Here is a 25630-nt window from a genome sequence, read left to right as displayed (position 1 = left end):
GTGGACACAGCTTCGAAAATGGGACACACGCTGCGATGGTGTCCGTTATTGATAGAGTGAGGTGTTGGGCGGCTGCTTGGAATTCATCGTTGGATGCTAATGGCAGGTCGGGGCGAGTGGAAATGCGGGCAGAGAGATGCTCGTTGAAGACTTCCCAGTCGACTTCCCTCCAGTTCCTTCGTGGTTCTTGGTCAACACATGGGGCCTCTAGAGCAAGGGTCAGTAGAATAGGGATATGGTCGGTTTTGGGACCGCGTAATTCTGGGGCAGTCTCGCAGGAGACCATCGCATCTAAAAGTTGTTCAGTACCGAAAACATTGTCGGGACAAGTCCAGTTGCCACTGCTAGTAGATTGGAGGGTCGGGATTCCACATGGGAGGAGCTGTAGCATATTGTAGTCAGCAATAAGGTCGATTAGTGGTTGAGCGGCGGCGTAGTTGAACAGGTGTCGGTTCCGAATGTCTTCCCAGGCAGGGTGGTGTCTGTTGAAGTCGCCCAGCCAGATCATATGGTCACTGTCAGATGCCTTGATGGAGCCTATGTTGCGTTCTAGAAAGGAATCAAGAGCAGTTAGTGTATCTTGAGAGTTACCGTTGTTATAAATATTGAAAATGGTGCAATGCCCGTAGGGGCCAGAGAGTTGAAGGATGATTACGTCTGAGGAAGGGAAGGATATTTGTTTTCACGTGTTAGTATCTAGCGAAGCGCTGACTAAGACAATCGCTCTAGTTCGCTGCTGAGGGTGAGTATAATGCTGGGATGGGTATAGGACATTCCAGTGATGGTTAGCACTGGTATTACGAAGAAAATTGATATGGGGTTCCTGGATTACCATGAGGTCCCAGTCTGCGGCATTAGGAGAATTGAGGAGCGATGCTTGTGCGGTTGGGGAAGTGTTCAAGTTCTGTTGCCAGATGCGTAGGCTAACGGTGTTATCATGGGCGTGTTCAGACATTGGCATGGGTGATGGAGGGGTCGGCGAGTTGATTGAGGTATACAGGAGAGGCGGATGGGTTGGAGGAGGTGGGAGGGTTCGAGGGTACTGGTGTGTCAAGACTCATGGTAGACGAGTGAGGAGATTGAGTGCATGGGGGTGGACTGGGACTGGGACTGAGTCTAGGTGGAGAACTGGACCGGGGAGGGAATGTTATAGTTGATTGCCGAAGTGCGTGGTTTCTTGCTATCTGGGTGGGTGCTGGGGAGGCAGAAGGAGACTGGGATGTCCTGGTTGGTTTAGAGGGTTTGACAGCGTGAGTCCATGCAGTTTCCGTAGGGAAGTACGGCATGCGGTTCTCCGGGTAGCGTTCATCGAGCAATTCACATCTGCGAATGAATTCCGGGCATCTTCTGCTCCAGCTAGTGTGAGTGAGACTACGGCAGTTGACGCAACAGGTGGTACGGTATGCAGAGCATTGGGTAGTGCGGTGTTGCTCCCCACAGGTTCCGCATGTATCCGTTGTGGCAGAGCAGCCGCGTGCGATGTGACCATAGCCCTGACACTTTGCGCAACGGATGGGTTCCTTTTTGTCCTTGCGAACCGAGATGTGCTCATTGGCGATACAGAGACCATCTCTTAAGATGTCATTCGCGATGGGTGCTTCCGCGATTTGGAGAAGGGCGAACACTTTACATTGGCCTGGAGAACGGCGGATAGTGGGTTTGATCCATCTAATGGCGACTAGGGAGTTAGTGGGGAGATTGTTCTCCCTTTCGACTCGGTGAAGGAACTCCTCGCTTTCTATCTGTGTCTGGACCGGTAAGTATTCAAGTACCAATGCATATGAACAGCAGCGGAAGGAGACTGCTGTTTCAAATTGGCCCTCTAACAGGGTTCTTCCTATTGGCCCTCGAAGCCATGCAGCCAGGGATTCATTCTCTAATTCAACAATTATTCCACCATTACAAAGGGCTGTGATGGCCCTGACTCCTCCTGAGGGTGTAGAGTCAGTACGGATGTTGATTATTGCCTCCTTCAGTTTCTTCACTATGTCGGCGTTGGGGGTATCGGGCAGGAAGAGGTTGTCACCTGGCCTTGGGTCTAATAGAATCTGATGTGCGTGTATCGCCGCCCGTCCTACTGCTTGGTCCACTTTGGGAGGGAGGTGGGAGGCCGCAATTGAACTGTAGGTAGGTTGGAGTGGGGCCTGTGCTGAGGGTGCAGTGGTCGTTGACATCTGAGTCGAGAGGTGGTTGATATGGTCCTGAGTGGCATCTAAGGATGGAGTTAATACTTTCAACGCATTCTGGCAATCCTCCACCGAGGAGAAAAGGGCGTCAGCCGCTTCTTCGATACGTTCTGCCACTATTTGCACGCTTTCCTCTTTCTCCTCTCGTTCCGATTTCAAGGAGTGGTGTATCTCCTTCGCTTGCATGATGGTCAGGGACAAGGTCTCAGAGGCACTGTGGACAGTCGCGACTTGGGGAGCGATGGCGGCAATGACATGGTCGACGATTTGTGGAGCCAACGTATCGGAGAGGTGTTTGGCAGCAACTTCCGCAATCCCGTATGCCACGTGTCGTTTCAACAGGAATGCCACTGCGCGGATAGCTGTGTTGACCGGAAGTGGGGTTGCTGATGACATCTGGGTAATATGAAATAGAATGGTGGAGAGGTGAACCGCTGAGTATGGCTGTCCTTCTTGACATAGAAGCTTGGTTGATAAAAATTTCTCCGCACTCTCGGTGTCAATGACGCAGCTCTGTGATGCTTCTATTTCTTCCACCGTGGTGGGATTCCTGGTGGTTCTGCGAGTATTGGTACCATTGGGTGGGGTTGGAGAGTGGGCTTTGGGTTGACTTGCTCCGGCCCCGGTGCTAAACCTTCTGGGAGGCATGTTAGTATTAAAAACTAGGAAATATGTATCTAAAGGATGAGAGTTTGATGATTTTGAGGGACTTTTGGGATGGCCTTGAGGTCGGCAGCAACGCCGTTGGGCGGTGTTAGCACCGTTGGGTGCGTTGATCTCGAGGGGTTCTCGGGGTCCTTTTTCGGGGTGCCACTTAGTACGTGACTAAGGAGCGATTAATATTCTCTTACAGATCAGTGCGCATATGAAGTCTGGTCCCAGTGATCTACTGAAGGTATCTCATTTTCAAGTTTCTATTTGTTATACCAGTCACCCATCGCCATCATTGCAGTTTATGAGGCAGGATGAATGGGCGGGTCGGTATGTAACGATGCTAACAGTATTCTCGTACTTGTCTCTGCGAAATCAAGAAGTCGACTTGAAGAAACTTGGAAGTGAAGATAGAATATCCAGAAACATTACATTATGTAATTAATAATATAAATCGAAGTTGGTTGATTAAGTAAGCACACGTGAGAACCACGCGAGACGCACGCGGGTGGACGACACTCCAAGGTCATCATAAGATTATATATTGTAGACTATGTATTTGGATATAATATGTCGATATTTGATTTGATTTTGCCAGAAATATCAATTAAAATCGTCTCATGGCCGATTTCGTGATGTGTATGTACCTTCACTCATCTAATCGAACTGAGCTAATCTATTCGGACCCCCAGCCTGGAGCCGACACACACAGTGCCGTCCCTAACTCCTCGCTCATTGTCGCATGCACAGCGACCAAATTCAATACCTCTCGGCACACCCTTAACTCACGGCCGGTTTCGTACACCGAGGTCCAGACGGTTCTCCAGGGGCGTGGAATCGACCTCACGCACAAGTGTTTCATTATCCTGCAGGGTGAAGTCAAGTCTATCGCGCAGATGAAGCCTGAAGGCACTTCTGAGCACCACGACGGACTACTCGAGTGCCTAGAGGATATCATCGGTACTGCTGTGCTCAAAGCACCGATGTCTGCTTTTGTCGAAGTGGTTCGGCTGGGAGAGAAGAGAGCCGAGAATGCAGCCAGGTCGTGATGCGCCAGTCCCGACAACCCAATCAGGGCCGCAACGCTATTACCATCTATCTCGACTTTACCTCCCTCGGGCGCCTGAACTGTTGTCCTAACGACAAGGAGACGTGGTATGCGAGAGCCAAATCCAACTCCGAGTGCATCATGGGCGTCAAGGTCAGCTGCCAATGCAATCCTTGCCATGAGAATGGTCTTGCTGATATACTTCGAAGCAATAGCTAACCTAACCAAATAATGATCCCCCCAAGGTTTTTTTCGTTGCAGATCATTCACATGTATGTTGTCACTATCATTTCGATTTTGCGTTCTTAACCTCCGCGTTCTTAGTCTTCTGCACGACGTCGTCCTCGCTCCTTGGCACCGTCAGGCAGCACGTTTCTCGGTCGCTTATTCGGTCGCAGCTACTCCAATACTCATGATATCCGGCTGCAAAATCTCTCCCGCTTTGGGCTTGCCGCCACGAATGCTGAGAAGAAACGATTCTGCATGCCAGATAGTCGTGATGTAATCGCAGTAGAAGATGAAGGAGTCACCTTTACCTGTGGAGGTGAGTTCGGGGGGGATGTATTTGAATGTGAGGGAGACGAGGTAGTATCCGGGACCTAGAGACAAGTCATCTTTGCGAAGTTGACTGAAGACCCATGAAGCATAGTCTTTAAATTTGTGATTTCACGTCAGGTGTAGAGTGTGAATCTTTGGCACGACGAGTACTTTGGGTTGCGTTGAGCTGGACGTGCGAGGGGCCGCGAGGGACTGAAGGCGTCGTACAGAAAAATGATCGCTGGATAGACGCTACTTAATCTAGCGCATCTTCGTACAGAATGGCAAACAATACATAGCTGAGGATATGACGTCGGATGTGTTTCGTACCCACATCCATAGAATGCTGAATGCAAGTGAATAATACTAAATTATACGAAATGAACATCACAACGCTAGAAGCAGAAACATGACCGGTCGTCCCCATGCTCTCCTGTGGCAGGCTGTATTGTAGTAGCTGGTCGTTGCGAATCAGGGTTCGGTGAGAGGATCAAGATATTCATCGGGTACTACATCGTCGTCTTCACCCGCAACAGCGTTGCGCTGTAAATTCATACATTAGACGTCGGATAAAACGAGAAAATGAACGGAACATGCCTCTTTAGCCTACGCGAGAGAAACGTCAACGATGCGGGGCTCCGCGTGACCTCCACGAACAGGCCACCAGGATGATAGGTGGGTTATGCGTGCTGCGAATGTGGCGGGTGGGGTGGCGGACGATCGAGTGGTTGGCGGTGATCGAGACTGAAAGACATTAGTCAAAAGTGTGATAACAGTTTAATAAAAACTCGCGTTCTCGCCAGAATTCATGTGAGCGTCCCAGGGTTGAGGTGTGCCCAGAGAGAGGACGGGGCAGGGGCAAGGTAGCAGAGAACTGCAACTGTCGCATCAAATGCGAAATAAACAAGAGAAAGAGACATACACACATACATCTAAGGGATCACGAGATTGATCATGGTGCACTGGGTTCGTGTGAGGAGAGAAGCGAAGAAGTTAGCTGAGGCGAAACGAAAGTGGGTTGTCGCAGATCTATTGTAGGCAGTTGGCAAGCCGTCCGAGGTCAAGACGCCCGGAGTAAGGTTTGACACGCAATTTCGCAAAAGCAACAAGCAAGAGTCGATGCAGAAGATTTTGAGAAACTCAAGCAGCAGGGAATGATGGGTTCGTGTGAGGAGAGAAGCGAAGAGGTTGGCTGAGGCGAACGAAAGTGGGTTGTCGCAGATCTATTGTAGGCAGAGGTCTCTGCACCATAGGAATGGCAAATATTGGTGGTCTGCGGCGCCCAGCAGCAGGACGACGAGTTGCATCAGACTACAGCGGTGGTGAACAATATTTGAGTGGTATAATGAGTGCCGCTGGGTTGTTGCGTGGTATGAGTATTGGGAGGTCGAGATGAGCTGGTAGCTGGCTTCTTCTTTGTTGCGTGGTAGTTCCTCTGTGCGAGGAGTCAGCGATAAAGAAGAACTATGAAAGAGAAAAAAACGCACAGGCTTGCCCGCTGTGCAAGGGACCTTGACCTCTTGCAACCGGATGTCCTATCGATGCCGTCTGCGTAGTATACTAAATAAATTTCGAGTCCAGATGAAAGATCGGGATCGGGACTGAGTGGCGGGCTCAGTTGCCCCGTGTGGCTTGGAAGGGCGCCAGACTGAGGTAAAGGGATTGAGGGGGCTTCATCCACACGTGGTCTTATTAATCAATAAGAAATTGTGGTAGGCAGTAAACTGAGTGAGCGAGGTGAACTGAACAGACCAACCTATGAGAAGGTCCCTGTGCGTTCAATGGTTAATGCTCGAACACGTGAATGCCCTTGGCAGTACCGAGTTAACTCGATCGACAACTTCGATTTTGGCGTATGTTCTGCATCGTACGACGTCAAGGCGCAGTGACGCATTACGGTCGCGGACGAGACCAACTTATAATTGGTGGTGAAAGCCTGGCTGACGAAGAGAGTTACAAGGCGAACTTGAGGAGTTTCTATTTAGAATGGGGCGATGTATGAATGTTCTGCATGGAGATTAGAGAACATACGATGATAGAATAGCCGGTCACCGCAGCAGGATGAAGCAATGTCATAAAGCTAACTTGAAGGCTGCATGCGCACCAACAGGAAGGCACCTAAGATCGGGCATGAAGCCCTAAAATGAACAGATGCACACTAAACGAGACAGAAAAGACATACACACCGTTTAAAGATATATTCGAATTTCGGAAGCAACACAAATCGTGCCTTCAATGCAAAGATAGCTTGAAGTCGTGCAGAGCGGCGAGCAACTTCGGAGTCCAAAAATCACATGATGCACTGATTGAGGGGCCTTCGGATTTTGCCGCATCGTACCGTACCCTGCCGCATCAATACCGCACCCTACTTAATAGTGTCTGTCGTCCATACAGGCCATGAATATGATTCTTGATTCAAAAATATCTCGCGCCTCATGTCCTTGTGGGTGGCTGGGCAGAGTTGGCTGTGATGCTCCACAGACATGGGCCAGAACTGGTACGTCTTCACGTCCTGTCGCTCTCTGCGTGTGCATACTTGACATGCGATCTTACTGAAGCGCCCCGCCCTATAGGAACACGTTCAACATTGGCTTCCAATTTCGTGTCAAGGGCCTGACGACGGTATCGGATTCGACGTCTGAGAAATTCCTCCTCGGCCAGGTGATGCGCCAGTCCCAACAACCCAATCAGGGCCGTAACGCTACCATCTATCTCGACTTTGCCTCCCTCGGGCGCCTGAAGTGTGGTCCTAACGAGCGTCTCGTCAGCGAGCACGACTTTCACAATTCATGCAAGCTAGATCCAGGAAAACAAATCACCAACTATCACCGCTGCATCCTATGATCGATAACATGCTTTTCCCGAACATCTCTCAAACCTTGTACCAACTCTCCCATCATCCCCGGCTCCTCTTCTCGTATGAAACTTCCTCCACAAACGGGAGCCACAAGCTGCACATACAGCTTATATACGAAATTTGCTGCATGTAGCCGAGTATTGTTGCGAGCTTTCAGAGAGAGTCCTGGGCGTTATCGTGGATCAGGCTTTGATGATCGATGTGAGTGTGCTCTTTTCTCCGGACGGTTTAATTTCAATTGCGCGTAGGGATTCAAGTAGAGCTTGAAGACACCGAACCTACGGACGGCGAACTTTTCGAGTCACCGTACCCTGTGTTTTCCGGTGTAGCACCTGGTAGCGTTGGCCCATAGGAGTTGCATGCTTTTCCCTTTTCGACCCCTTCAAACTACCGCGCTCAGGCGAGTACATACACCCTTTCAAGGTACAACCAAACGCCTTACCTGAAGTGGTTAGTCTGTCAGAACTCCTTTGATTCTTTGGAGATGCGTTCGCAGCTTTCCACCAACCTCAAGAGTGCAAGTTCGATACCCCCTGCAGGATGCATCACCGTTTCAAGCGCCAGGAAGTCCCTTTTCTCAGGAGTTATCAATGAAAGGTCGTAGATCTGTACGTGCCCATCTCCTTCTTTGATATCTACTCACCTCTATCCAGAGACGCCATCGACACCCTCCTGACCCGCCAAATGACCGGCGGTTCCTTGACCTGGCGTGCATTTCCGCAATTCTAGAACCAGCCACCTCCACAGGACCCCCTCAAGAGAATATTGGATGTAGGCTGCGAGAGCAGTGTATGGGTATTAATTGAGGCTGCCAAGCACTGGAAAGGCTGCGAAGTCGTCGGTGGTCGGTCCTGCCCTTGCCACTTGCGAGAAGCACTTGCAGGCTTCGATATCTTATCTCTCCTCACCGACCTTGCACGTCTCCTCCAGAAACATGGACCTTATGAGAAAAGTAAGCTGGGTTTCGAGGCAATTAATGTATTCACCCATCCATTCTGTATCCTCATCATTGACTCCCATAGCCTCGAGGGTCTTCCATTCGCGAACGAATCGTTCGATTTCGTACACATCAAGCGTATCGCTCGAGGCGTACCGGAAGACCATGCGCAAACTTCAACTACCCCTCCAACGACCAGTACGACTCCAACAATGACCTCCATGACATCTGTCGCAACTACAGTACCCATCACCATCATGTTTGTCCCTTCCAAAAGCACCGTGCTTCTGCACTCTCCTTGGGATCGCATCCGCATGCGTGTAGGACCTACTACTTCCCCTTGTCGCAGTCCTCCAGTCGTCGAGGTTCCTGCATTAGATGACAACAAGGTATGTCTTTTTGGGGATGTATCCTCAATTGCGGTGTCTCAAGTTCTATCTACAGGCACTATATACTACTTGGCGACCTGATTGAGCTAGCGACAAGGAGAAACACAACAAGAACCCTATTAACCGGACTTTTACTTGCGTGGTGCTTCTGCAGGACTGCCCACTCGAAGAGCACACGAGTGCATATGCAAGCTAGATCCAGGAAAATAAATCACCAACTATCGCCGCTGCGTCCTATGATCGATAACATGCTCTTCTCGAACATCTCTTAAACCTTGTACCAGCTCTCCGGCTCCTCTCTTCGTATGAAACTCCTCTACAAACGGTAGCCACAAGCTGCACATACAGCTTATATACGAAATTTGCTGCATGTAGCCGAGTATTGTTGCGAGCATTCTGGAAAATTTTGTCATCCCACCCTTCCCCATTGACTGGGAACTTAGCGCGCTAGGAGTCATGACCGCGGTGGATCTTACTGCTCACTTGGCATGCGGCTCTTTTCAGAGGCGTGAAGCAGATTCGTCTTACGCCCCATCGGAATCAGAGGAGGATCATAGCTCCGTGGCTAGGGTAGATGACTCCAATCCTCAACCTGCCAGTGCGAGCACCCTCAAAGAGTCCTCGCATTCCCTCCCATCACGTGTTCAGAACGATTATGGTGGGTTCCACCGTGACACCCGCGGCGAGTACCAGCAGCGCACCGTTGAAGACTGCCGCGGCCAGCAAGTCTAAGCTTCCGAAGGCCAAGACGAAGAAACCTCACCGCAGCAGAGGTCTCAACAAGCGCGCAAAACATTAGCGCGTTTTGGGGATTTTATCAAGAGGGAAACGGGGACGTTCATTGGCGCAGGTTCATATCGACTTTCACTATCGCACTTTTCGTTTCGTGCTTTTCGTTTCGCGCTTTCGCTTCACAGTTCCAATAACATCAAATCATGATCATGTCCCGAGCTATTGTAAGCCTGGTGGCTCACGTACGCATACACATGGTTCATTGCACCGTAGACACCTCTTTTCCTTAGCTTGTACCTTACCGTCGTCCCGCAATCCAGAACGTGCTTCTGTTTTGTTTCGTGTGTTTCTTCCAGATAGGTCGTCAGCTCTCACTCCACCGTTCTGTCACTGCAGTCTGTTCGCGTTCTAGAAGCCTCAACCTCGCTTTGCACGGCCCGGTGTGTCCCATGCACCTACTACACTTCGTTTTGTAGGTTCGCCTCATACCCACAGCACCTCCTGTACTACGTAGGTTCTGGATTCATGGGATGTTATGGTAGGTTTATGTTTGTCTATCTATCAAGTATTCACACTGTTCGGATAGTCTTTGTGCAATGCAAGTTAACTCGCTATAGACTCCACCATGGTTCTGACTGACCCGCTCAATACTCGTAAGGGGTGAACCGACGGATTTCATACATGTTATTTAGCCGTACATAGCTGGACCACCATAGCAAATAGTCGCCAATAAGTGTGAATAAAGGCGGATTGTTTCGTTCATTGTTTACTCAAGTTGTTGCATGATGTCCAGGCCTTTGCAATGCAGTGCGTCATCATCGAATCGGCCCAGGACCAAAACTGGCCATCATCAATGGAATCGTGAGACCTGTCCCAACAACAAGGGCCAGCCCGCATACGATCCTTGCAGATAACGCTAGCCCGAATTCACCTGTGAAGATTCCTGCGAGAAACCCGAGAACAGTAAATGCCAAGCTGTAATGGTCTACAATGTGAGTAATTAGTGATTGCGATCAAAGCTTTGCTTACCTTGTGAGATACAGAAAACTGGGTATGCTTGCAAGGACCGCAAGACTCGCCATCTTCCCCTGTAAGTAATACGCCTATTGAGTTAGTAACGTCAGGCCGAGATTTTTTTTGGATAGATAAAGTGGTCCGAACCGCGAAATCAAGGGATCTCAGCCTGTAGCCAAAGTGCTGTGCCATCGTGCAGGCAACAATGCAGTAGACACTGAGGATAAATGAGATAGAGCACAGCGTTTTTGTAGCGGATGGTGAGCCCAAACCCGGAACCGCAAGGATGCTGGCGTTGACTGCCAAGATGACGCTTGCCTGTCAAAGGTAAGTGTTCTCGTCTAGGTCCACGACATAACGCTCACCACGGTAGTTTGAGCTTTGGACTGGGCGTTGAAGTCGTCCGTAAATCCCCTGATGTCGATCCCGTTTACGATACCTTCAACATAAATATCTCTGAGCTGCTTGAGCACCACTATTGGAGTCCAAAGCATCACGATGCCAGCGCTAGTCATGAAGGGGGAATTCGCCAGGTTGTTGCGTCTCTTTGTCAGTGAGTGCGTTCGCATTAAGCGAGCTTCGGGTCGACCATGATGGTTCAGGTATTCATGGTGACCTATTTTTGATCAATTAATCAACGACGTCGGGTATGGGAAAGCTAAGTCGTACGAAGCATGTGCATTATTTTGCCTGTTTACGATGAGTTCGTAATCATGGCGTTTCCAAAGCTCACGTACCACAGATTGCAACACTCGGTTCCTCCATGATCCCGGCAGGTCCGGCAAGTTCCTCTGTTTCGGTCACTGACTTGCACAGGGTTTGAGATCAGGATACGTACCGGTAGTGGCCAGCTCAGCAGAACTTCGTAATCATGGCGTTTCCAAAGCTCACGTACCACAGATTGCAACACTCGGTTCCTCCATGATCCCGGCAGGTCCGGCAAGTTCCTCTGTTTCGGTCACTGACTTGCACAGGGTTTGAGATCAGGATACGTACCGGTAGTGGCCAGCTCAGCAGTCATCTCCTTCATTTGATCGAGAGTCCAGAATAGCGCAGCTGCCGTTGATTGTTCTATCGCCAACGCTTCTATGTTTCGCTTAGGTTATTCTGATCAGGCGCTACAATATTAAAGTACTCGCCTACACGATACCAGTTCAAGCGAACCCGCAAAGCTTTTACTTCAGAAAGACGAATTTCAATCCCATGTGGAAAATACTCGACATGTTTCCTAGTCAAGAGGTGAGTATCATTCCAGTGCGGGATGGCATCCATTGACGATCACTCACCAATACTGGGCCTCCAGCTCAAGTCCTGTGCGATTGAGTTCAAGAATGAAGGCACGAAAAGTAACGTACGTTTGTGGTTCCAGTGCCACGCCGTCGTACACTCTTGGAATAGAAGGTAACCATCTACTGGCTCTATCCATGTGATCATGCGATCTTCCGGGACGACATAATAATACGGGTAGATTTCCGTTCCTCTCACGGAGATCGGTTCAACGACAAGCAACCATTGTTTCCCGTCGAGTTTATTCCTTGATGCGTTGATCCAAGATTCCAACCGCTGGAGCTGATGATTTGAGCAAGCGCTCATGTTCATTGCTGCGTATGTTTTCTTTGTTCTTATAAAGTGGGTATGTAACGTGAAACACCAGCCGGCACTCACCATTTTTGCATTGTAGTGATACGTTGCTCCAGACGGGTGGATAAATTCGTTCCAATCCCCTTGAACACCGAGCCTATCGATATCACGGTTAAATTGGCCAAGTTCCAAACAACTGCCACAAACCGAACAGGGTCGATCTGCATCTTCTCGACATTATAATCGTAATGTCGAGGCTCCCTATGTAACAAATGAAGTCAGTACGTACTCATGCTCATGTCTGTTTGAACGATGGGTACTTACAACAGTGGTATTTCGGTATACCGCCGAAGTTGTGTCGGCCATATGGGGACGCTGCATTTCAGCAGCTCTATCTGCTGATCGAGACTCTGACCTTGGGACTTGCATGAGAGCTTGAGTATGCAGCTTTAACGCGACTTGCGATTGAACGTACCGCTGTGGTCATGGTGCGACAAGTCGAGTTGTCGATGCAGCGGTGTTCACACGATGATATGTGATATATACTAATACACCCGCTATGACGAACCCTGAACCTATTTATAGCAAACATACTTGTTCCTGCCAGCTGGATGATGATCAAGGATGATTGACAGATATGGTAGCTAGGTATTATACAGGTGTAGGACAACCGGGTATTGTCATTAATAGTGGAGTTGTGAATTGTATGTACTTTGGAGTTTCTGCATATGCATAGATACTGAGGGTTTTGTAACGCTATGACACAGCTGTTCTTCTAGCAATGTGTCCGTCTGAGATGAGTTGATGATACATGGTGTGATACAAAATTGCTGCATATGCATCGATGCTAAGGATTTTGTAACCCTATGACACAGCTGTTCTTCTAGCAATGTGTCCGTCTGAGATGAGTTGATGATACATGGTGTGATTGCGGAGAAGGACGGAAGATGACATCGATAAAGCACTATAGCTACAGGTGTATTCGTAAGAAATTATCGTAACGCTAAACGAGAACACTCACCCGAAGTACAGATTGAACTTTGTTCGCGATGTTTCGCGCGACGACGCGGAGCTTAAGGTAATCGTAAGAAATTATCGTAACGCTAAACGAAAACACTCACCCGAAGTACAGATTGAACTTTGTTCGCGATGTTTCGCGCGACGACGCGGAGCTTAAGCTTGATCGCAACCCGACGAGGTGTTCTAGCGACCGATTGGTCGGGTCGCTGAACAACTCGGGTAAGCCACCGGCAACAGTCTACTGACGATCTTACTGCATTCAGCCAAAAGTCTACTTGAGTCTGCAAAAATGTTATCTACGCGACACCGATTATGATATTACTTACTAAAACTTTGTCGCCTTTCATCGCCAACGGTCCCCTGCTAGCCGTGTGTGTTACTCGAGACATCTAATGTTATGTCGATACGGGATTGACTAGATTTCTGACAGAAAGGGGCTTACCGTAATGATTCCGCGGCTATCGAATTGTGACTATCGATATTGAGATCTGAGATTCGGTGTTGCAAACAAAGACAAACAGGCAACTGGTTGTCTTGCGTCAGGGGTTCAAGGTAATGATTATGTAATCTGTGTTTGCTCAATAAGTTAATAAGGCCGTATCTGTAATGTACATACCGTATTACTAGTGACCTATAGACCGACAATGCGTGAAATCATATGTACGTGGCAGAAATGGATAGGTTGCAACGGTTTACTGCAAATGGTGTCCACCAGTGGCAGCCTTCTTCGGTAGAGCATGAAGCGTCAACGTCCATACTGCGACCTCGAGCAAATTAAGTAGCTGGCTCTCCAAGCTAGTCGCCATCAGCCATATCGCATAACCCATCTCATCTACTGTCCGCGGTAGGTCCGGAAATTGCTTGAACATCCTATCTCGAAGTCCTTCCGAAGTCCAACAGGTCCAAACCATGGGTCTGATCACATCCGTCATTGTGCAGGGTGCATCCATAGTATTAAAATCATGTATGTCTCTGATCTAGCAAGCGTTGTTAAGGAAAGTTGAGAGAGCTTATACAACACACTTACTTGAGGAAGGCCGCACTTGAAGCAGTGCTTTGGTGGGAGCGTCAGGATTCTCTTCCAGCGGTGGTATGCAACGCTGGCAGATATTATTTCTTGATGTACTTTGCATTGTGCCATAGCGTGATAGGGCACATCGTCGAGCATCCAACAGAGCCCACAAATCTCCTCACCAGAAAAAACATCTTTGAAGGGGCGCAACCCTTTCAGCATGTCACTTTGATGGCGGTGGGTGATGGCACGCGTGACCACTGTCTGGTTCACTATCCGGGATGCAACGGCGGCGGAAATCTGAATAGCTGTACTAGGCGTGAGGTTGCCTGTGCTACTACCACCTGAACTGGTCCCGCGAGCCTAGGTGACATAGATCAACCTACTCAGTCGTACGAAAACGCTTGGTACTTACGTTGTCTAGCGGCTGCAGCGTCTCCTCGCAGACATCACATATCTGACAAATTGTGATATCTAGGCAGCAGCCACTGTCTTCGAAACCAAAGAACGAACTTAAAGCCAAGCGCCGACATGCTCTTTTCTGCAGCCATCGGCTGACGTCACCGGCGCCCATGAGTTGAGCCTCAGGCTCGTCCCCATCCCAAGACTTTGGTCGGGCATCTGGCGTAAAGAAGATAAAACTGTAACTGGGTCTGTCATCGCGGCACAACAAAGCAAGCGCATCGGCATAGCGGATGAAGTTGGATGGTTCGTGGTAGTGGATCACCACCCGGATATCTGTAACATTGAGGGTGGGAGGAAGAGCAGTTGAGGAGAAGAGAATACGACGGTCACCGCCTGATGTCCTCCAGCCTTGAAGTATCGTAGCCATGCGGTCCTGAGCTAGGTGGGCGTGAATGACATCTTTGGAAAATATTGTCGCCATTCGATCCGCCTCATCTTCGGTCGGGCATATCACCAGAATGAGCTCGGTCTCCGTCGTGAGATCCTGAAGGCTCTTATTGAGACAAGTCGACAACGGGCCTTCAAGCTCACTACTCAGAGAGGCCTCAAAAGCAGAAAAACAAATATTACGAAGATCTGTGTGACCACGACAGATTTGCGCCACAAGTGGGTCTATTTTGAAATATGCCAGGAGTTTGGGGGCAGCTGCTGGGGCCATGGTATAAGTGAGCAGGATGATGGGCAATTTCAACCGTTGGAGACGCTCGCAATTAGCTATCGCACACTGATAATCCCAAGATTGGAAGGCGTGTTCCGCTTGACCCACAATTATCCTCGAAAGGGATCCCTTTGCGTTCTCCAAGGAGGTCCAGAAGCTCGTACTTTCCAGGCTTTCGTAACTGACCAAGACAGCCCGAGCACCGTGATTACCAAATTCTGGGGACCAGATCACTGCAGAAAGGCCTTCCTGATCGAATTGGGCCTTGAGCGCCTGAATATAGTCTGATCCTGGCAGCACAACGACCGATGTGAGACTGACTTCCTCAGGACAGACAGCTGGGAGCAGGTAGAATAAACTCCTATTCTCTCTCCAACCCAGCATGATCACGGCGTGCGCCCTCCGTCCCATCAGAACCTCCACCGCTTCTGCCTGCTCACGAGATTGAAACATTGCCTGGGGACCCATGAGAGCCCGGAGGTCCCGGAATCTGCTAGAATTAATGCGCACAAGCGTCTCCTTGGCAGGCTGGCCTGCAGGCAATTGGTTGATGGGGGATATATTCGAGGAGGCTCGTGAGAAGGGAGAGCAAACGGCCATGCCATCAGCGATGGCATGATGGATGATCGGGAGCATGGATATGCTAAGATATGGTGATATGACCCGGGACCAAGAGTTAAAGTCAACCGGCTGCGTGTTGACAGAGGATAAAATACGAGAAGGAGATGCGGGAATGGTTGGGGTTGCTGGAGGGAAGAGAAGGGCGTGATGAGCGCGGCTAAGAGCCACAAACTTTTGCAGGTGATCGCTTGAGACGGACTGGACATATGAGTGGTCGACCGCGTACCCCCTTGCAACCTCCCCCTGGTGCCCACTCTGCTCGTCAAAGTAGTGTTCTAAGTCAAGATCAGCTACAAGACGTTTGCAGTTCTTGCGCATGACGCCAATAAGAAGGTGCCGAATGTCGGCCAGGCCCATGGGATGACCCAGTCCACCCTCGGAGACTGGTCTACCGGTATGGGCGATAAGGATGTCGGAGAAGTCGTCCGAGTCCCATGGCCCATGCAGCCCGTTAAACAGATGTTCTTCATACCCAGCGGAAGACTGAAAGTCTTGCCCATCGGAGCTGAGGTAGAGAGCGAGCACGGCTAAAGTCTTTGAGACAAAGATCAGTTAGGGTTCGGACATGCGACAAAGGTGGCCAGAACCTTTGGGACGAACGTGAGGTACGCTATCATCAGCGGAGCAGCTTCTGGAGGCATGCTCCGGGAAATGACCCGCTCCTTCTCCTGGTTGGTCTGAGTTTTGTTATAGCGCGACACGAAGTTCAAATGGCCGGAGAACCAATAGACGTTCCTAGGGTGAATGTTAGTGTTTTTCCAGCACATGATGGCGAGCTCGGTGCCTCGAGCAGGCTGTCCAGAGCCCAGATGATAGAGAAGAAAAAGCTTCTGAAGACAGTCCTCGCAATCCCTCATCCAGCGCCTGACTTGGCCCTGGTGCCACACCACGCCGCTAGAGTTGCGTGACACGACAAAACGCTTAGAGAAAGTCGACGTCATTTCTTTCATCAACGCTGATCCATGCTCCCAGAACCGGTTCCTTCTATCGGATAGAAATGAGTAGTCCTGATCAAGGCAACTCAAATCATCGTAAATGTGCTCCTGATCGATGTTCGGTAAAGCAGACCCCAATAGTACAACTTCATACAGCTGAACCTTTGTCTCCTCCATGAGGATGCGGTACAGATTTACGACATTGGCAATAGGAATAAGTCGTCCATCAAAACTGAGAGCAGAGCCTTCAAGATCTGCCCACATCATTCGGGGAAGCATGGACGTGTTGGCAGTGACGAACGAGAGAAAATGTCCCATCTCCAGCAGGTCGCCAAAAAGATTCATGCAATCATCCCGGAACCACCTGTGGACTTCTTCGATCAGACTGTTCGTCAAGTCAAGTCAGCCATCAGTCAAAGACAAGAGAGGGGTAACACGCACGACTGCGGATTGTTCTCCAAAATCAAAGTGGGAGCGTTTTCGAACAACAGACAAATCTGATAGAAACCCGCGGCTCTCAAACACCATTTCAACTCGCTGATAATTGGATTTATGTGGATGGGATCCAGTATTTGACCGGAAAGCTTGACGCAGCTGAAGATGAGAAAGAGCTTGCCTGGGCATTCAAGAGGCGTCGTAGGCGGATACAGTGTCGTCAGCAGTGCCATTACCAGCTCATGGGAAGCTGAATGAGCGGCCTGGCGTTCGTCCATGCTGATAAGAAGTTGCTTGCTACGGCGCTGTATATTGCTCGCCAGAGCTACCTTTCGAACCGTGGAATTGCTGGCACGTTTGAGATGACCGTCCTTTGCTCGACATACAAATGCGATCAACTTTGCAAATGTTGCCACGTAGCGGTGGACCGTTTGCTTTCGCATCGGTGCTTTGAAGGGTCGATTATTGAGGTCATGGCTGGGTCATAGCACTGTCAGCCAAGAATGAATGGATAGAGGGAAAAAACGCACAGAGATTTTGTGGTGTTGACAGACCGCAGTATCCGAGTCTTTCGAAATGCATTCTCATCGGTCAGCAGCTTGATTATCTCGCCAAAATAACGCTGAAAACAGGGCAGGATGCCGGTCAACTCGCCTTCATTTCTCTCAGGCATCTTTGCCCAGTCCACGATATCAGAAGGCGACTCATCCTTGATCACCTCCAGCCAGTTATACTTGGCCAGAAAAGGGTTAAGGTGAGCTCTGTCCATAGGCGGTCCCAAACGTCCCTTGTGCAGAACGCGGTGCTGCTCGTAGAAGGATTCCACCTGGCCAAGCAAATCTTGAGACCCTGGTGGAGCTGCATGTAGCGCAGGAGGAGAGTGAGGGACGACTACCGGATACTTTATTTGCATGCTGGCATAAAGAGTCTGCACAGTGCAGCTCTTCCAATTGTTGCGAGTGAGATGATCCTTGTCGTGAGCTCGGATACGCTGCTCTGAGATGGTGGCGAAGCAGCAGCCCTGAAACGTGCACATGTATCCTTCTTGATAGGGGATCCCGGGAACAACGGGGCTGGCATTGTCCCAGTCCTCGAAGCTGTTCGACTCATGAAGTTTGTAGGCCTCCAACGCCGAGATCTGTTCGGCGGTAAGCGCGGGCACGTCGTGATGCTTCTGTCGGTGGGAAGAGAGACATTTAGTGGCGATACCGATCTCACAAATTATGCATATAAGTAACCCGAGGGGTTTATATATGATGCAGCCAGTCATATTCAGAAATGCCGAGGTGAAGATGGACGGGTGACCGTAGGGAATAGCAAATATGCCCCTGCTATCAGCAGGCTGCGGACCAAAGACTCGAATGTCGGCTGGGTCTGCGTCGAGAGTTGATTTAGCGTCTCGAACGCAGGAAGAAATATAAGTGACACTGACTCAGAACGGTCTCGATCCTTGCTGGTGCTGGCTTAGTCCTGGGATCAACCTTTGTGAATTGAGACGGAGGTGGCGCAGCAACCTCGAAGTCATCGTCTTCGTTTGGACTCTGTGCCACGTGCTGTGCAAAGACTGCCGTCGACGGCTGCCGATGAGAGGGTTGCAGGCCCCGATCAGCCGAGCCCTGAGTGCTCGACTCCACGATCAAATTGTTGGGATGAGTCCGTGTAACCGGGATGGCAGGAGGGGAGGATTCAGGAAAGGTGAGTGGAGTATACGGGTTTCTCAAAAATGGTGACGAAGCCATTTCGTAGTCTTCATCTACAGGTGCCAGTAAAGAGTCGTCAATAACGTCCTCTTCATACATCCGGACTTCAGCGTCTTCTTCCTCAGGCTCATTTTCTTCTTCTTCATCCTCGAGATCACTTTCTCCTTTAATTGCCTGCGTCCGAAAGTTAGATCGCCTACACCCCAGACTGCTGACATGTACCCACACGTGCTTTGACCCATCTATTCACCGCAACGATGTGGATTGGATTCTTCGTTCTCTTTCCATGATTGTACATCTTTGCATAAGTCGCAAAAGCTTGAAGACACGCTGGGCATTGGAAAGTGCCATCGTCCCGGCGGGCGACAATGACAAGTGCTTCGGGATGCTCGATGAACTTGAACCGGCAGTACGCCGAATGGAATTGCACACGATGAGTATCCAAATTGCTAACATCTATGCAGCAAATGCTACAATGACTGTTGCTTTCCGGCATCTTCGCAGGTAGATTGTTTTGCAAAGCAGAAAACGAAGAGTCGTGTCGTCTTCAGGTTCGGAAGCAAACCCGGCATTTACGGCTGAGATGCCTTCATTACGTCTACTGAAACGTACAAGCCTACTAATGACTCACCTTCATATGACATAAGTATTAATCCGCTTCGGCGCGCCAATCGCATGGCTGCAAACCACAGCGATCAGCACGGAGGGATAGCCGTACCGCAGCGACTCTCAACTCCTAATGCACAACGCTCGGGCGTTAAACATTCGCCGGAATCGTCTATAGTCGCGTACGCAGTGCATTTCGAACGACGACGATATATGCGCTGTCATTTACCTGCTCACGTTTCAAGATCACACCCATCATATCAGTATAATGCGCGCGACGTACCCATCAGGTAGAAGAAACGACACCGGCAAGTCAACTAAGTCCTTCTTCGACTATTTCCTGCCAGCAGAAGGAGGCGAACGAAGGTGTGGCCCGGCGTGGGCAGTGGTGGAAAGCTGGAAACTGGTGAGAGGTGAAGAACGTAAGGCATCTGAACCTGAGTTCAGTGATATGAAATGAAAGAATAACCACTAACAAATTATTTTTTGGCTCATCGCGGTATAACCATCCAGCACGCCACTATGTACATGGGATGATTGTCAATACATTGAGGCGGAGTGAAGAGCGACAAACTCGGCCAGGCGAACCTACGCCCTGGCTCAAGTTCAGAGTTGGAACCCTTGTTCACCTGACGAAAACGCTTCGGACTGCTCCAAGTGCATCGGCACTCAATTCGAGTACGTCAATGAGAGCTTCACGTTCATCATGGGAGCCGCTTTGAGGATGCGCATCTGACAATGGACCTTGCTCTTGAGGAATGCTTTGTAGGTGCATCGAGACTCTGGACGCGTGCATTCAGATTTGTGCGGTAACGGTACTCGATGGTGGTGTAACTAGTCTTTAAGCGACTAATGACAACGGCGCTTGCGATCTGAGTGCTATGTGCGAATGATCCAGAGCCGAACGTAAGAGTAGTTGGACTAACGAAAGGAGAGGAAGGCGTCTAAGACCAGAAGTAAGCCTGGCAGCCCCGCGTTTTTTTTTGGTGCTTTAACTTGCCTGCATAATAGCCCCAGAGAATGGATCTGTGATATTCCGTGAATAAACAGCTAGCCATACAAATATACACTACGCATACCTGAGGCGGAGCTAATCAGCATCATGACCGAAGAAACGGACTTAACGGATGAGATGCTCATCCTGAGTGATTTCTCATTTGCAGAACTGAAAAACTGAGGCAGAGCTAAGAGTGGGTAATGAGAAGGTGAACGAAAAAGAGAAAAGTAAACTCTGGTGCTGAAAAAACGGTTCAGGCTTTTCTTCTTCGTCATCGCAACGGTTGTGCAACGTCTCCGCCGCGGTACACACCTCTGAAGGAGAAGCGTAGCGTTTGACTTCTCGTACTAAAACAATCGACGCTAAGATCACCTCGGGATGTTTAGCGATCATCGACTCCATTTTCTCAAAAACGTGATCCCATTCCTCTGTCAACGCGGTTACTCCTATGTAGAGAATGTGCACGACCTCGGTAGGTCCCCGCGTAGCCGTCAACGATACAATTGAATCAGGCGTGAACGGTTTGTCCCCGATCTGGAGGGGGTAATTCATGTGAATTTGCGGTCGAATAGTCATGCGACGGTAAGGAAGACTGTGGATCGCGAGGGTGAGGGATTGCTTCAAGTCATCATAAAACGCTTCATGCAGGATGGTGGGCATGTCTACAGTGAGGAGTTATAGTCGTAAGTCAGCCTTGAGCGCCCGATTTAGCATATCCGAAATAGACTCAACCTGGGCTTCGTTAACACGCGGCCGGTTGCTCCCACCTCGTGTTCTAATATTTCGAATTCTTGCGCTCTCACACCAGGAAATTCCTGTAATAATAGTAAGCATATCATATTTTTGACTCATGAACTGACAAAGGGCACACCATGTGGCTTTTTGCTGGAGTCAGTCCAGTCAAATATCTTCCGGACATCTTCAACACAATCAGAATACGATAAACACTTGCTTCCCATTGAACATACTCGGGCTAAAGTGTTCAGAAGGGTAGAATTGTTGAATATCATACAATGGATCTGCTGAGGTAGCCCGAGGGACCTCTTCGACTTGAAGTTCAACTGGGTCAGAGTTGTTCTGCTCTGGCACCTCCACTTCCACAGGCAGGGATGTTTGGATATATTGAGATTCCGCAGTGCTGTCTTTGAGTGGTAAATTTGAGGATTTTGACCCGGACTTCAGCTTGAGGTTCCTCAAGTCGGGTTTGTGCTTGTTGTTGGTAGTAAGTGAACTGCTGGCGGTGATAATGCGTGTCGCTTGTGCATTGGTGGAGCTTCTGGTTGGATAGGGTTTGTAGTGATGATTTGGGACCTTGGAGGAATAAGAGCTGTGATCATACTTAACGCCAGTGCGATCTGCTATAGCGGCAGGCATGATGTATGCTGGATGGGTGTTGCCTTCGTCACAGTGGCACTGTGAGGCTGGCAAGACTTCGAATTTCAAGAGATAACGGTGCCAGTTTACGGCAAGTGCCGAGGATCAACAGGAGTCAACCTGATAACTAGCATGGAATAGGGTCAATAGTGACTTGAAGATGTCAGGACTGAAGCTACTTGCTACTACCACTTGATCATGAACGTTAACGTTGAACGTTGAACTGTCACAGCTGTATTGAGTCAATAAACTACCTCTAGGCAATCAAGCATCTTACTCAAGAGCTGTGGGAAATTATCTGATCAGTTTGAAACAGAAAATGCTCCTCGGTTGACTGATGCTTGCTTGCACTCGTACAACGTCTAAGTCTTTGAAGCGAACTTCGATGTACTCACTCGCACCCCGGTTCACGCGTTCACGTATCAACGCCATCTGACTCTGATGATTGATTTGGTGCGTTCGTTTTTGTTAAGCTTACGATCGTTCGCTGCTATAGATGAATCATTGTAATTATCCCAAACTTTGTCAGTGAAAATAATAGAATTACTTGGCACACACATCCAACATCTGGTGCGATATCGTACACGAACAGCGGGGAGTCATTTTCTGTCAACAATTATCTTCAAAGCACGATGTGGCAACGACCTCCTTGATTCTCTCCAATCGGACAGACGTGGGCGCTGCGTTAGGGAGTTCGGGAAAATTGACCTCCGTCTGCATGATGGGCTTGATATCACTCAGTCTGAGACGTCGAATCCGATACCGTCGTCAGGCCCTTCGGACGAAATTGGAAGACAATGTTCAACGTGTTCCTATAGGGCGGGGCATTTTAGTAAGATCGCCTACACCCCAGACTGCTGGCATGTACTCAACGCAACCCAAAGTACTCGTCGTGCCAAAGATTCACACTCTACACCTGACGTGAAATCACAAATTTAAAGACTATGCTTCATGGGTCTTCAGTCAACTTCGCAAAGATGACTTGTCTCTAGGTCCCGGATACTACCTCGTCTCCCTCACATTCAAATACATCCCCCCCGAACTCACCTCCACAGGTAAAGGTGACTCCTTCATCTTCTACTGCGATTACATCACGACTATCTGGCATGCAGAATCGTTTCTTCTCAGCATTCGTGGCGGCAAGCCCAAAGCGGGAGAGATTTTGCAGCCGGATATCATGAGTATTGGAGTAGCTGCGACCGAATAAGCGACCGAGAAACGTGCTGCCTGACGGTGCCAAGGAGCGAGGACGACGTCGTGCAGAAGACTAAGAACGCGGAGGTTAAGAACGCAAAATCGAAATGATAGTGACAACATACATGTGAATGATCTGCAACGAAAAAAACCTTGGGGGGATCATTATTTGGTTAGGTTAGCTATTGCTTCGAAGTATATCAGCAAGACCATTCTCATGGCAAGGATTGCATTGGCAGCTGACCTTGACGCCCATGATGCACTCGGAGTTGGATTTGGCTCTCGCATACCACGTCTCCTTGTCGTTAGGACAACAGTTCAGGCGCCCGAGGGAGGTAAAGTCGAGATAGATGGTAATAGCGTTGCGGCCCTGATTGGGTTGTCGGGACTGGCGCATCACGACCTGGCTGCATTCTCGGCTCTCTTCTCTCCCAGCCGAACCACTTCGACAAAAGCAGACATCGGTGCTTTGAGCACAGCAGTACCGATGATATCCTCTAGGCACTCGAGTAGTCCGTCGTGGTGCTCAGAAGTGCCTTCAGGCTTCATCTGCGCGATAGACTTGACTTCACCCTGCAGGATAATGAAACACTTGTGCGTGAGGTCGATTCCACGCCCCTGGAGAACCGTCTGGACCTCGGTGTACGAAACCGGCCGTGAGTTAAGGGTGTGCCGAGAGGTATTGAATTTGGTCGCTGTGCATGCGACAATGAGCGAGGAGTTAGGGACGGCACTGTGTGTGTCGGCTCCAGGCTGGGGGTCCGAATAGATTAGCTCAGTTCGATTAGATGAGTGAAGGTACATACGAGGTCTATAATCTCGCGGAAATGAACTTCCATGCTGCACACATCCGATTCGGGATGTTAGTTGGACGCGAACACAGATGATGCCAAATACCTGATATCTGCGAGGGAGGATGCAGACCGCACATATAAGATAGTGCAAGGAAGCGGATACCAAGCTAACCGATCGACTACTCCTCGAAACTGCAATGAAAATGAGCGGCGCTGTTCGAAAAGCCGCGTCCACATTCAACCGTGCTCTAGGACTCTCCCTATCACAGATGTCTATGCGCACGTGTATTCTTCAGCGTAGAGGGAGCGTTAATTGGAGAGAGAGAGAAAATAAATTTTGCACTGGAGAAGCTTTGCCGGAGATGCGGTAACTTCTCGACCACTTCGCTGTGCATATGTTAGTCAAATAAGATGCGGAAATCAGGAGGGAAAAAATAAACCAGACAAAGGGAGAGTTGTCCAGCGCAGAGGGGTTGTTCGAGTCCCCGAGGAATTCCATGAGTGCATGGACGACGCTTGCAGCCACCTCAGAAAACTTAACCGCTAATACGTGGATCGACTGGATGAGAAGTTGCCTGGACTCCAGGGCCTATCCCAAAATCAGTCCTGGACCACAGCAACGTGGAGGACTGCGAGACCAACCACGATGCGGCTATTGAGGACTAAGATGAGCAAACATGTGCACGCGACCTTATCGTGAACGTACCTTTCACAGCAGCCGGGTTCTGCGTGAGTGCGGTGAGTGTGGTAGCAGCGTCATGCTTTGATGCGTGCGACGATGAGTTCAACAACTCAAACGCGCATCTGATGTATCACGACTGCAAGACGACAAAAGGGAGGAGAAGCAAGATAACTCAACGTGAAGAGGGCTCACTCGATGGGTCGTATCATTCTTACAATACAGCCTGGTAACTTCTATGATGCTCATATGCAAGAGCTCGTCTATCGGACTTGTCAGCTGATCGTACACCCACTCGACAGCCTTCGGTATCGCAGAGCGAGCGAGAAACACGAATGCGTTACGCTTGCACGTCGCGTCAGACTCTGCAGCGATGAAAGTTTGCATAAGCTCAGGAGCATCTGGGATGAGGTATTCGTATTCGTGGTAGATAATGTACACGGCGAATACGGCGTTCTTGCGAACGGATGAGCGACGGTGCTCAAGACAGCTGCCGCAGCAGGGAGTTCAGCACCTTTAGATATCTTCTAGAAGGAAACGTAGGGTGGCGCCGCGGATATACTCGTTGGGTGTTGCTGTAGAAAGATGAAGAAAACAGTAAGTCAGGAATGCGGGGATTAGTCTTACCAGGTCATTTAAGATAGCTATGGCGTTTCTAGGCAACTTGACAATTGGTTGAAGGCGAGCATGTGCGCGCTAGGAGATAAGATAAACACACGTACACAACGAGAATCATTCTCTCCTGCTTGAGTTTCTCGAAATCTTCTGCATCGACTCTTGCTTGTTGCTTTCGCGAAATTGCGTGTCAAACCTTACTCCGGGCGTCCTGACCTCGGACGGCTTGCCAAAGAGAGGCCGACCTCGACCTGGCAAGCCCAGCAGTACTAGCAGCCGCGTTGTCACCGGTAATGGTACGGAGCGTGCGGCAGACCCGCTGCAGCAACGCAAACGTGTTCAAATTTGCACCGCGCCCGCCTGGGGAGTCAGGGCATCATGGGCGAGTGGGCATATTTTGCGAATGGCACGTACGCACGCCGAGCCATGAAACAAAAAGGTCAGTCAGGCATCTTGTCTTCGTTGATTTGTCACGTCAATAAACTTTCTAGATGACTTCAGCTGGTCAGTGGACGCTCTATGGTGATATCTTACCTATCATCATCCCAAATTCGCAGGCGGTGACTCGCGGCAGTACACATTGCACCTGCTCA

At 49.6% G+C, this 25630-nt stretch overlaps 5 protein-coding genes across 5 annotated transcripts; 1 reads left to right on the top strand and 4 right to left on the bottom strand.

Annotated features, from left to right (window-relative positions):
• Window positions 1-7345: 7345 nt before the first annotated feature.
• On the top strand, window positions 7346-7631 carry F5891DRAFT_961818 (uncharacterized protein; the record flags this gene model as incomplete). Its single annotated transcript, XM_041375847.1, has 2 exons — window positions 7346-7484; window positions 7528-7631. Coding segments are annotated over 2 exons (243 nt in total), but the record flags the coding sequence as incomplete, so codon positions are not given.
• Window positions 7632-10152: 2521 nt separating this feature from the next.
• On the bottom strand, window positions 10153-12419 carry F5891DRAFT_1195405 (uncharacterized protein; the record flags this gene model as incomplete). Its single annotated transcript, XM_041368120.1, has 15 exons — window positions 10153-10312; window positions 10367-10440; window positions 10499-10669; window positions 10717-10967; window positions 11021-11041; window positions 11089-11154; window positions 11247-11300; window positions 11348-11447; window positions 11495-11579; window positions 11638-11662; window positions 11707-11914; window positions 12017-12089; window positions 12140-12193; window positions 12257-12354; window positions 12408-12419. The coding sequence occupies 15 exons, from the start codon at window positions 12417-12419 to the stop codon at window positions 10153-10155; spliced, it is 1452 nt and encodes a 483-aa protein (XP_041219845.1).
• A 3882-nt stretch (window positions 12420-16301) lies between these two features.
• F5891DRAFT_930090 (uncharacterized protein) lies at window positions 16302-16592 on the bottom strand (the record flags this gene model as incomplete). Its single annotated transcript, XM_041373938.1, has 1 exon — window positions 16302-16592. A coding segment is annotated over one exon (291 nt), but the record flags the coding sequence as incomplete, so codon positions are not given.
• Window positions 16593-20088: 3496 nt separating this feature from the next.
• On the bottom strand, window positions 20089-21755 carry F5891DRAFT_1195403 (uncharacterized protein; the record flags this gene model as incomplete). The annotated part of the gene is made up of 5 exons (XM_041368119.1): window positions 20089-20328; window positions 20694-21043; window positions 21109-21196; window positions 21242-21300; window positions 21350-21755. The coding sequence occupies 5 exons, from the start codon at window positions 21753-21755 to the stop codon at window positions 20089-20091; spliced, it is 1143 nt and encodes a 380-aa protein (XP_041219843.1).
• Window positions 21756-24143: 2388 nt separating this feature from the next.
• F5891DRAFT_895189 (uncharacterized protein) lies at window positions 24144-24332 on the bottom strand (the record flags this gene model as incomplete). Its single annotated transcript, XM_041373360.1, has 1 exon — window positions 24144-24332. A coding segment is annotated over one exon (189 nt), but the record flags the coding sequence as incomplete, so codon positions are not given.
• Between the last annotated feature and the right edge of the window lie 1298 nt (window positions 24333-25630).

This window comes from Suillus fuscotomentosus, assembly GCF_016647785.1.
Source record: "Suillus fuscotomentosus strain FC203 chromosome Unknown F5891scaffold_82, whole genome shotgun sequence".
NCBI classification, from domain to species: Eukaryota; Fungi; Basidiomycota; class Agaricomycetes; order Boletales; family Suillaceae; genus Suillus; species Suillus fuscotomentosus.
The sequence above is the reverse complement of the archived record's forward strand: the minus strand, read 5'-3'. Positions and strand labels throughout refer to the sequence as shown.